This window comes from Leptodactylus fuscus, chromosome 8 (genome assembly GCF_031893055.1).
Source record: "Leptodactylus fuscus isolate aLepFus1 chromosome 8, aLepFus1.hap2, whole genome shotgun sequence".
In the NCBI taxonomy this organism is placed as follows: domain Eukaryota; kingdom Metazoa; phylum Chordata; class Amphibia; order Anura; family Leptodactylidae; genus Leptodactylus; species Leptodactylus fuscus.
The window spans coordinates 69,927,244-69,939,362 of NC_134272.1; the positions used below are offsets into that span (position 1 = coordinate 69,927,244).

A 12,119-nucleotide genomic window follows, 5' to 3' on the forward strand; every position below is an offset into this window, starting at 1 on the left:
TGGGGCAAATCTTTGGCACAAGGCACCAAAGATGCACCACATCCACCGTTCAGCACCTGGTGCACCAATTTCTGCGAATGTGGGTGGAGCGAGCCAGTACAGCGACACCTTGGCCCAACAGATTAACAGAAAACTGGATTGAGTTATACAGAAAATCTATTCCCATTCCTGACTGGTGTACACTTGCATTCTGCTATATGGTCATCCACTGGATTTATTAAGGTCTTTCTTGATAACTTAGCTGCTCCTGGTGAAGAAAACGCCAGTCCTAATAAATTCCCCTCACTGCCAGAGCTCTCCACAGGTTGGTTGTACTATTGTGTCTCAGCTCCATATATTGAATTCAAGGTGATCTGCAATACCAGACAAAGCCTGCGGACGGTTGTGGCGCTGTTTTTTTGGAAGACATGAACGATGTTTCCCATCCTGTACAACTGTTTTAATCGGAGGTGTCAACGCACAAAACAGAGCAGTGACTTTCCAAATGACAACTGAACCATATAGTCAAAACATGGCTACTTTGTTCTTGAGCCAACATTTTTGAGGGTTTGTCAGGAATTATAAAAAAAAAATTCTTTCCACAGAACAAGTGCGACCATTATCAGGCTGTGCCTGGTATTACCACTCGGCTTCATTCAGTTGAATTAGGATGAGCTGCAATACCAGGAACAGCCTGTGCAGAAGAGTTGCACTGTTTTTGGAAAGAGACGATCCTTCTTTCTACATATACAGGGTACTGTTCACATTTGTGCATTTATTTCTGTTTTGTTACATGAAAAGTAAGTGGTCCACCATTTGGTTTCTTGTAGCACATGCCTTCCTGAAGATGGAGAATTTTTTTTGTAATAACATGACATCTTGGTCTTGCCAGTTGGGGGCGTGTCTCTACGCACTCTGACATTGTCCAATCAGCGCTAACGATGCTACACTGTCGAGTGACACACCCCCTTTGGCAAGCGGAATGGTAACACCCAGTTGCGAATTTATTCATAGGACAGAAATGGCACAATGGTAAGTTTTAGACAGTGTAAAGTTAGACTAGACCGTCTTAAACTTCACTAGTGTTTAATCTGACGTACTTTTAGACTGTCCAATGTAACCACTTATTATTTGGCAAAAATGACGCAATTCCAAAATTGTGCCTAGGTCACCGTTTAGCATACTAAAGGGGCTCTATCACTGGGAAAAGTCATTTTTAACTAATCACATCCTTGCATAGGCTTTAGAAAGTCTATTCCACACCTACCTTTAGTATGTAGATTGCTTCAGTGGTTTCTGAATAAATCCGTTTTTATTAATATGCTAATGAGCTTCCAGCCAGCTCAGGAAGTTCCCAGCAGCCTCCTCTCTTCTATTATCTCCTATGTGTGTGAGGCAAACAGGAAGCTGAGTCATCATTAGCAGCAGCAGTCTCCCATAGGAAACAATAGCAAAGGGGTGCACGATGTATCGTGCACCAGTCTAATTAGCATATGCATAAAAACGGACTTGCCACTGAGGCAATCTACATACTAAAGGTAGGTGTGAAATAGCATTTCTAAAGGCTATGCAAGGATGTGATTAGTTAAAAATGACTTTTCCCAGTAATAGACCCCTTTAAACCACACCCCTTTTCATCAAACCCCACCCACTTGTCACACAAACTGTTAGAAAGTATCTAAAACACTTAGAGAATGAGTTATATGACAGAATTCTGGTGCATATTACTTTCTGGGGAATACAAAGGTGTCGGCAGAAGTGACCGCCATCCCCCTTTTCCCCATCCTGATTCAGGTCACTTATGTCGCTTTTTTTTTTTTTAATAACCTCCTAAAACTTTTTCCTCTTCTAATATTAATACTTCACTGGCACATAAAAGAAGGTCCAAAGTAACGGCGGCTAAGAGGGAAATATTAATGGAGTACACCTGAAGCAATCACCAGTCCGCTAATGCCTTGACCTTGGAAAGCAATACACAAGAAGGTGGCATCATAAAGCCGCGTGATCCTTATGAATATGGATGTGCTACTTGATAATAATGAATGTGGCACCGTCATGCATGCACTACAAGATAATGTTGTGCCCTCTTTTGTCTACAGGTTGATAAAAATTAAGGAGTGGGTGGACAAGCATGACCCGGGGGCCTTGGTCATTCCTTTTAGTGGGGCCTTGGAACTGAAGCTGCAAGACATGAGTGATGAGGAGAAGCAGAAGTATCTGGAAGAGAAAGTGACACAAAGGTTAATTAGCATTCATTTTCCCTCCACTTTATTATCAACTATTTCCTTGCTGTAATTTAATTGCTTGCACTGATAGAATAATAAATGACAGAGTAATTACCATTATAAAGAGGGAATCTTCTCCTTTCTTTATCACGAGACAGAGTTGAAAAGATTTATTTGAAATTAAGTTTTTAACTGTCATCTGTCATCGGAGCGCGGTGTTTTTAATTATAGCATGGGGGGGGGGGAATAAACTGGGAGGGGGGGGGGGGACTTCTACAGGCCCTGAAAAAATCTTTCGTCCTATGCTAGCAAAATGGGAAGCAAGAAAATAAAAAAAATTTAAAAAATGAAAATTGCTCCAATAACTTTTTTTTTTTTTTCCTTATAGCATGGGGTTAAACCAGCTCAGGGCTCGGTTCTCCTCGAGATCCAGTTCTTGAGTAGTCCGTCCCTCTCGTGCTCACTTGCTTTTTTTTTCTCCTGTTTCAGTGCCTTGTCCAAGATTATTAAAACGGGCTACGCCGCGCTACAGCTTGAATATTTCTTCACCGCAGGCCCCGACGAAGTGCGCGCTTGGACCATAAAGGTAAGGCTGGTACTTTATTCCTCCGCACCCTCCACTAGCGAATTAAGATTGATATCGGGCACTTTGTAGTTTGTCATGGCGGAGGTTAGCTAGTCATTACACGAGAGCCCTTTTTTTTTTTTGAGTGTGTGTGTGTGTCCGGGATAACGTTAATTATTTGAGAGCCGCCGAACGGTGAAAGTGGCGCGGCATTGATTGAGGCAGGTAACAATTGATTCTGCCTATTACATAGTCTGCATTTCTTCATCCTGTAGAATCTGGCTACCCCCCTCCTGCGGGCAGAGATAAGAAACGCCAGCATTGTACTTGGTTAATCTGTGTGACCGAGCTTCTTCTCCAGTTAAATTGATGCTGCTCTTCATTCTGTATTCACTAACTTTGTTTGGTTTGTAGGTGTTTCCGACCTCCCTTTTTTTTTTTTTTTTTTTTTTTAATCCCCCCCCCCCACCTCCTCCCCATCTTCCCTGGGTTGCATTTTCAACTGTGAAAGCAATATAACATCATTACACTCCTCGCAGATACACAGCTGGTATCCAAAACGTAAAGCCAGTGTGTAATAATTCATCCCTTTAAGTGGTTTATAATTTAAGAGGTAGACTTTGTTCTGATAATGCTATACATTCCATCCTGACACTAATAAAAACCGCGATGATATGGGTTTAAAATATTGATATTCGTTGATTGTGCCCGTGGCGACTGACTAATTTGCTCCCACAGGACAATGAGGAGGGAAACGCTTTTGCTTTTAAATGGAAATACCCTGTGTGAGGGCTCCTATTATTCCCACGTACGCCGGAGCGGACGTAGCTACAAATTATGTATTACAAAATATGTAATTATTACAAGAACGTACAAAGACGGCAGCATTCCTTTGATTTCGATCAAAGTAATACTATTTCTAGAGAGAAGCTCGAGAGATTTAATTCTCCGCTGTGACGGGGACTTACAAATGTATGCAGAGCCTCTTAGCAGCGATGGGGTCAAAGGTAGCTCTAAAAATACACAATGAGCAACAGTGTTGTCAATCTGGCCACGTGAAATTCAGGATTTGTTAGCATTTGTATTGGTATACTAGTCTCAGTGTGTGTGTGTATATATATATATATATATATATATATATATATATATATATATATATATATATATATATATTATAATTATTAAATTCTTATGTTTTACTTTACTACATAATATGTATCTAGTACTAAGACGTTCATAGTAGATGAATAGTAGATTGAATTCTAAGATATTACTACTAAACATTACTATATAATATATCTCTAGCACCTACGTATGTCCGTAGTAGATATATGAACGTCCATAGAATTCTAGAAATGACTACATATTATGCTCTATGTTACTAGATATGTGTCTAGTACCTGCCTAGGCCCATAGCTGATATAACCATTGAATTCTAGAAAAATTACTACATAATATGATTTACATTACCAGATAATATGTATCGAGTACTGAGACGTCTATAATAGATGGTTGATCACTATCCATAGAATTGTAGAAAAATTACTACATATTATGTTTTACATTATTAGATAATATGTATCTAGTACGGAAACATCTATAGTAGATGGTTGATAAACATCCATTGAATTCTAGAAATAGTACTGGTTATTATGTTTTATATTACTAGATAATATGTATTTAATACCCGCTTAGGTCCATAGTCGATAAATGTCCATTAAATTCTAGAAATAACTACATATTATGTTTCACATTATTAGATATGTATCTAGTACCTGCCTAGGCCCATAGCTGAGATAACTATCCATAGATTTCTAGAAAAATTACTACATATTATGATTTACATTACCAGATAATATGTATCTAGTACCGAGACGTCTATAGTAGATGGTTGATAACTATCCATAGAATTCTAGAAATAACTACATATTATGTTTCACATTATTCGATATGTATCTAGTACCTGCCCAGGCCCATAGCAGATCAATGCTAAACGTCCATTGAAGTCTAGAAATATTCCTGAATATTATATTTCACTGTACTAGACAATATGTATCTAGTACCCATGATGTCCATAGTAGATGATTGGTAAATGTCCACTGAAGTCTAGAAATATTACTCCATATTATATTTTGCAGTATTAGATAATATGGATCTAGTACTCAGACTTCCATAGTAGATGATTGAGAAACACAAGTCTAGAAATATTACTGAATATTATATCAGATCACTAGATAATATTTATCCATAGTAGATGATTGATAAACGTTCACTGAAGTCTAGAGATATTAATATATATATTATGTTTTACATTACTATATAATAGTAGTATATCTAGAATTCAGGGTTACTTGTTGGTATGCTACTAAAATAACCCCCCCCAAAAAAAAACACTAACAGATTATTTGCATGGGAACTTTTTGATATTCTATGACCAAGTATCAAATTTTTTTATTAAATTCTTTGATATTTAAAGAACTTTCAGACCTTGAAGAACTTCTCTTTGGAAGATGCGTCATTGCTAGTGTTGAGCGAATAGTATTCGAAACTATTCGTCGAATACCTGGCTCCCATAGGAATGCATGGAAGCGGCCGAACACCGAGGGGTTAAGCGCAGTGAATATTTGCCGGCCGCTAACACGCATTCCTACGGGAGCGAGGTATTCCACGAATAGTTTCGAATACTATTCGCTCAACACTAGCAATTACTAAAAGTGTAGAAAAATTTTTAAATTAAAAAAAAAAAAAAATTCTTATTTTTTAAATTGTTGAACACTTAATAAAAAAAATAATAATAATTCCAAATATCCTGAGTTTTCCTGTGTTTTCACTTAGTCTGGCCTAGTAACATAGCAGATGACTGATAAACGTCCCCTTCGCCCTAGTGAGGGACATCACTAAGGAATAATGAAGGGTAGTTTTTCTAACAAGAGTGATGACACTCGCCCTGTATGTAATGTGCACAGATATTTAGTAAGGTAAGCATCAGTGAGTCGCCATATTAGCCCAATACATCTTGCATTGTAAAAACTGTGCTTTACCATGTCAGGATCCTAAGCAGCATCACACGCATTATTAGGCAGCCTCAACTTACTGTTATTTCTCAAACGTGGGCGGTGGCGGGCGCGGGACCGGTATGTCCTAGTGTGTCATGCAAGACCAATATCTTATATTACTGAAATCAAGCTCTCGATACTCTGCAAATGATATATATATATATATATATATATATATATATATATATATATATATATTTATTTATTTTATTATTATTATTATTTTTTATTTTTTGTACAATAAAGTTAGTCTCCCCACAAGCCATTCTTTCTTACCTGTAACTTCCCCATTATACAGGATTAAGGCTTGTTCACACAGAACTTTTTTGAATTTTATTATAACAATATTGGTCAAATCTAGACTTAGTGTTTGTTTTTTTTACTGAAAGTAATAGCTTCCCACCATGTTAAAAAATGTGTATGTGAATGACTGAGTTTCATAGGATACAATCATTCATTCCATTTACATGGGCAATTTTTAGGGTTTTTATTGGGTACCACAAAGTGGCCCTGTATATAATTTATTTATTTATTTTTTATTTATTTTTTAAATGTAGATTGTGAGCCCCACATAGAGCTCACAATGTACATTTTTCCCCTATCAGTATGTCTTTTTTGGAACATGGGATGGAAATCCACGCAAACACGGGGAGAACATACAAAGTCCTTGCAGATGATTTTATGCCCTTGGTGGGATTTGAACACCAGGATTCCAGTGCTGCAAGGCTGTAGTGCTAACCACTGAGCCACCGTGTGGCCCCTGGGCCCTGTATATAATCTTGTAGGGAAAGATATGGTGTAACCTGTAATTTATTGGTCTAAATCAGTGCTCTTTCAGAGCTTAGGTGCCCCAGGGCGGTCCTACTTTGACTGACAGCCTTCCATGTATTAGGATGCATATATATACACCTGGCAGACACTAAGTAGGACCGCCCACTGGACTCCTAAGGCATGTTAAGGCTGAGGCTCATGTTGCAGAAATGCAGATTTTTTTGTTGCAGATTTTGTTGTGGTTTTTTGAGCCAAAGACAAGAATGGCTACAAAAGGAAAGTGAACTATATATGAAATTCTTATACAGCTACCTTCTCCTTGGTCCACTCCTGACTTTGGCTCAAAACTGCAACAAAATCTGCAACAAAAAAAGCTGCGTTTCCATAACGTGGGGCTTTAGATGTGACTACATTTCACATGTGCCAGGCTACCTTTAAAATTCCCTCCTGTACAAGGCTACACATCGATATTGACCCATGACGCTTGTTGTCGGACCAACAACCGTGTGGCCCTATGACGCGATCACTAGTGTTAGTGAATGGAGTCGCGTTGCAAAGCCAAGTGTGCTACAGCTGTCTAGTTTAACAAAGGTGGGACATTGATTGATATTTTTGAGACTAGAAGTCGTAGGGCGGCACGCTTGGAGTTGCAATGCATTCACTAACATTAGTGAAATGGTCACAGGGCCACACGGGATCTTTGTTCACATGGTCAAATTCACCATGTAACCCTAGCCTTAAGATATATTAAAGTCTTGAAGGAAAACCTTGTCCTGGGAATCATTCAGTATTGCCAGTGAATCTACGTTGATACCATGTATATAAGGAGGTTCCATTACCAATGAGGAACACTCTGAGGTCCAGGAGACCAGATCAGCTGACTGTACCACCCCCGTCTAATCCATCTTCCTTAAGAAATCATTTTTTCCTTGCGTTTCCATTTGACAGAAAGGGACAAAGGCTCCTCAGGCTGCAGGGAAGATTCACACGGATTTCGAGAAGGGTTTCATTATGGCGGAGGTAATGAAATATGACGACTTCAAAGAAGAAGGCTCCGAGTCAGCTGTCAAGGTGAGTCTTCACTAATTCATATTGGAGGACAACTCCTCAAGGAGAGGACCTGATGGTGGAGATGGGGGGAGTCTGACTGTCACCTCTCGTAGGCTAACATTTGCTTTTCGGTCCCAGGAGCTGCAGCAGATCTGACTCTTTGCACAGTGTTGACAGGTGGACGCGGCTGTGGCTTCTGGATTTATTTCACTGGCTTACCTTTAGTTTACTGCAAGAGAATCTGTGGGGGGTTATAACGTGGAGTAAAAGGGAAGTGCAAAACAAGATGTAGTACATATGGAATACCTGTACCTGTACCACACGTATGTTACATAATATAGGGTAATGACATATGACAAGGACATACATTGTTCTCACCAAGGGACTCAAAGTGCAGGGCGTGTTGTGGAGTAGGGGGGTTAGTCGCGGCCATACAGGTGCTCATCCACAACACCCACAAGGCCTAGTTGTTTTACAGGAAGCCAATCTATCTATCAGTATGTTTTTGGAATGTGGAAGTAATCCAGTGCACCCCAGCACTGCAACACTTTACTACATAGCCACAAAGTATAGATTCAGAATTTATGGGGATAATTGAAGTTAGCTCAAGTAATCTAAGGCTTTAAAGGGCTTGTCCTACAGGGAATTTTTTCTGCTACTAGGCCACACTGATCCCTTCTTCTTGCTCCTGTCTCGGCACACAGGAAGTGTCTGCTCCACTAGTGAATGCCGCCGTGCAGGCACTTCCTGTGTGTCAAGCTCGGCACCTGGAAGTGGAGACCAGCATGGCAGGGGATCGGTAAGGTATCACTTTTTGTAACCCTCTAAACATTTTTCCCTTCTGGATAATCCCTTTAAGACCATATGTAACTGTCTGGTGTCCATCAGCATACATTCCACTGTGTCCTGGAATCGCTTAGTCTATAGGAACATCAATCACTATTTCAAGGACATGTTATGGCTCATTTGTCATGCAGCAGTTGTAGATACAGGACTCTGTGCCGCACCGGCAGACGTTCCTCTGTCTACATGCTCTTGTCTAGTTTCTTTAGTCTACTTAAATTGGTTAAGTAGAGCGGCAGCCATAAGACGTTCCGTGTCTGGAACTTTCTAAGCAGGAGATGCAAATGTAGTGCTGATGTGTAGGACACTAAGCGAAGTATTCAAAGCGTTATTCCCAAGTCAATCTATCATGGCTGACATGGGAATAACCCTGCGTATGACTGCCTGGAGTTACAGAGATGGCTGTGTTTTGCCATGATGGAATACCCCTTTAAAGGGAAGTAGTAATTAGAATTTTAAAGGGATTCTATCACCAGAACCCAGCCCTGCAGATAGATAGGTTAGGCTCTGATGGCAGATATTACTGGTTTTATATCAATGTGCGAAAGATCTCTTTGGTGCAATGGGGACGTTATCATTGCTCCATAGAGGTAAGCGGCAACACCGCCACTGCTCCAAACTCTGCCTAAACCCACGGACTATAATGGGGTCTGCCAAGTCACCCAGTGTCTGCTGGATTTATATTGAAAAGTCTTCCTTGCAGGCAATTTTAGGTGGATTTTGTGGCAGCATCTCCCAATGCAAGTACAAATCCAGCTTGACCGTACCTATCTGGGTTCTGGTTACTCGCTCTTTTTAATAAGAATTAAAGGGGTCCTCAAACTCCTCCGCTTGTATATCAGACTTTGGGTTGGAGATCTCACATGATCTCACTATTTAATCTACACCATACAATCTTCCACATAAGAGAAATTCGCAAGGCCTCCATAACAGTTGTCTGGTGATTCTGGTTGTCTAGACAATAATAGGCGGACATTTTACATGTAATGGCCGCTCGCTCATACGTGTAAAGATTATCAGGTATCCAACATGTTAACAATTCTTCTTCACCGTACTGTAATCAGATTTTGCAGCTCATTAACCCTTATACACACAATGCATATACTGGAGTATTGGTCATACTGTAAAAACCAATATGATGCCTGCGGCCATCTGTGCACTGAGACCTTATCATATCTTGTACCGGAGGCTCTGTATGGCCAAGCAGTGCTGAGGTGGATGAAATATCTGCAGATAAGTTGTCACAAACCATTCCCTAGGACCTAGGATGTCAAGGGCCGTCACAGGGGTAAAGAGGGAATTTCTAGGTGGGATTTTCTGATCCCTGTTGTGTCTGCAGAGGTGTATGAGCACTACTCATTGTAGCTCAGCCCCTTGTCTGTGGGATGTTTCCGGCACTGCAGCTCAGCATACTATGGGGGGCTCTGTTTCTTGAAGGAAGCAGCCGTGTTTTTGTAATCCCCCTTTAAAAGGGATTCTACCACTAAAACGCTGTTTTGTGTGCTTTAGACGTCGGAATAGCCTTTAGAAAGGCGATTCGTCTCTTATTTTTAGACGTGGTCTCCGCGCCGCCGTTCCTTAGAAATACCGTTTTTTAACGGTATGCTAATGAGTTCTCCGCAACAATGAGGGCGGGCCCCAGTGCTCAAATGGCAATGGGGGCGTCCCCACTGCTGCCCGAGAACAGGCTCCAGTGACGCCTCCTTCTTCACCTGCATCCTCCCCTTCTCTGTCGTCTTCCTTCTTCATTAGCTCTGACGCCTGCGCAGTCTTGCCTTGCAGCCTCGAAAATATGGCCACTGGCCGGCATGCGCAGTTGGCTCTACCAGTGGCTCGCTGGCAGAGCCGACTGCGCAGGCGTCAGAGCTGACGAAGAAGGAAGACAACAGAGAAGGGGAGGATGCAGCTGAAGATGGAGGCGTCGCCGGAGCCTGTTCTCGGGCAGTAGTGGGGACGCCCCCATCACAGTTTGAGTGCTGGGGCCCGCCCTCATTGCTGCAGAGAACTCATTAGCATATCGGTAAAAAACTGTATTTCTAAGGAACGGCACGGTGGAGACCACATCTAAAGGTAAGAGACGAATAGCCTTTCTAAAGGCTATTCCAATGTCTAAAGCACACAAAACAGCGTTTTAGTGGTAGAATCCCTTTAAAGTGCCCAGTAAGGCCGGAGCAATAATACCTGCAGGGGAGTCTGAGACACGCCCCCTGCCTCCTCATTGGTCCAGGTGTCTGCTCTCCCCTCCCACTGCAGTTTTGTGACTGGAGCCCTAAAGGTCCCTCTGCCACACCATATATCTCAGTATTATAGATGGTACAAGGTAGGCGCCCCATTACAGATTTAGGGTCCCTGGAGCTGCTCATACTTGCTGTGTGTCTAGTCCCCTGTTTTACCCCTTGGACGCTCCATGTGCTGCACAATCTCTCCTATATAGACCCGCCTGCCTGTTGCGGCTTATGGGTAGACATGTTTTATAGGCTATATAAATGTCATAGCTGTTTAGCACTTCTGCTACCTCTGGAGCTTGCAGGATATAAAGACGCGAGTATATAGCAGTAATGGAGACAGGAGGATACACTGATGTGCTGCAGCTTGTTGTCAGTCCTCATTCATACTAGTGATCTGTGATGTATAAATGAAGCTGCAGAGGGGTCTAATGGATGACCAAAAGCCCCATGTCTAATGTATCAGACAACATAACCCAGTGGTGCATCATTTGTAAGCTACTATAAGACAAGACTTATGTCTACACATTGTCATATACAGTCTCAGGGCTTGTATATCAGGTATATAGCATCTACACATCAGCTTTTACCATGCAGCCAATGTACAATATACAGTTTGAACACTTGCACAACTTGTGCAGATTCTTCAGTGTATCCCCCTTGTGGACACTAGAGGGCAGATGTCAGTTGGCTGTACCTGACGATGCTGAATCCCGGATAGCGTATGTATGGTGGCCGTGACGTCACAGCTGTCATGTAATAGTCGTCACGCCATGATGTCACATAGTAGATAGGATTCAGGTTCACAGCAGAAACAAAGGCTGTTTAGCTTCAGTTTTGACATAGATGACCTATCAATAGGAATTATATGAGATATTACTAGTAACAGCGGTATGTTAGCAGGGCGTCCTATGGATATAAAACCTCGTTGTACTATGATAGACCCCCAGCTATCTGTATGACTGCTCTCATTAACCCTTTAGTACAGTTTATACGTTTCTAAAGCTCAGAGGGATTGCAGTGATATTGACTTGATACAGTTTTCTATATTTTATTACTAGTTTATAATTAGAGGAATAGTTTCCATCCATTTGAAGACTCCAAGCTAAGTCTACATAGAGCAGAAGTAATGCAGAAGTTTCTGGAACGGGCCCACTCATATAAATGGGGTTTGCAGCATTGACCTTGGCGTCTCAGGAGTTAAATAAACTGCAAGGGCCAGAGATGGCGGCGATTGCAGAATTTGTAATGGGATGTCTGTGGTATGGGACCCACTACTGATGGGATAGGCACCACTCCTGTGCCCCTGCCATCCACAGGCAATGAGGGCAGAGACGCAGTTGTAGGAAGGGGTTAACGAAAGCTTGTAAAAATTTGAAAAAAGCACATTAGCAAGTATTAGGTT

General features: G+C 41.4%; 1 protein-coding gene across 3 annotated transcripts in view; it reads left to right on the top strand.

The window, feature by feature from the left end:
- The window catches only part of OLA1 (Obg like ATPase 1), a 132,134-nt gene that overhangs the window by 114,752 nt on the left and 5,263 nt on the right, over positions 1 to 12,119 (top strand). For all 3 annotated transcript variants that reach the window (XM_075284149.1, XM_075284150.1, XM_075284151.1), the window contains 3 exons: positions 2,079 to 2,219; positions 2,694 to 2,790; positions 7,545 to 7,667. In XM_075284149.1, coding sequence (XP_075140250.1) covers positions 2,079 to 2,219; positions 2,694 to 2,790; positions 7,545 to 7,667 — 361 coding nt within the window. The remainder of the gene's footprint in view (positions 1 to 2,078; positions 2,220 to 2,693; positions 2,791 to 7,544; positions 7,668 to 12,119) is intronic.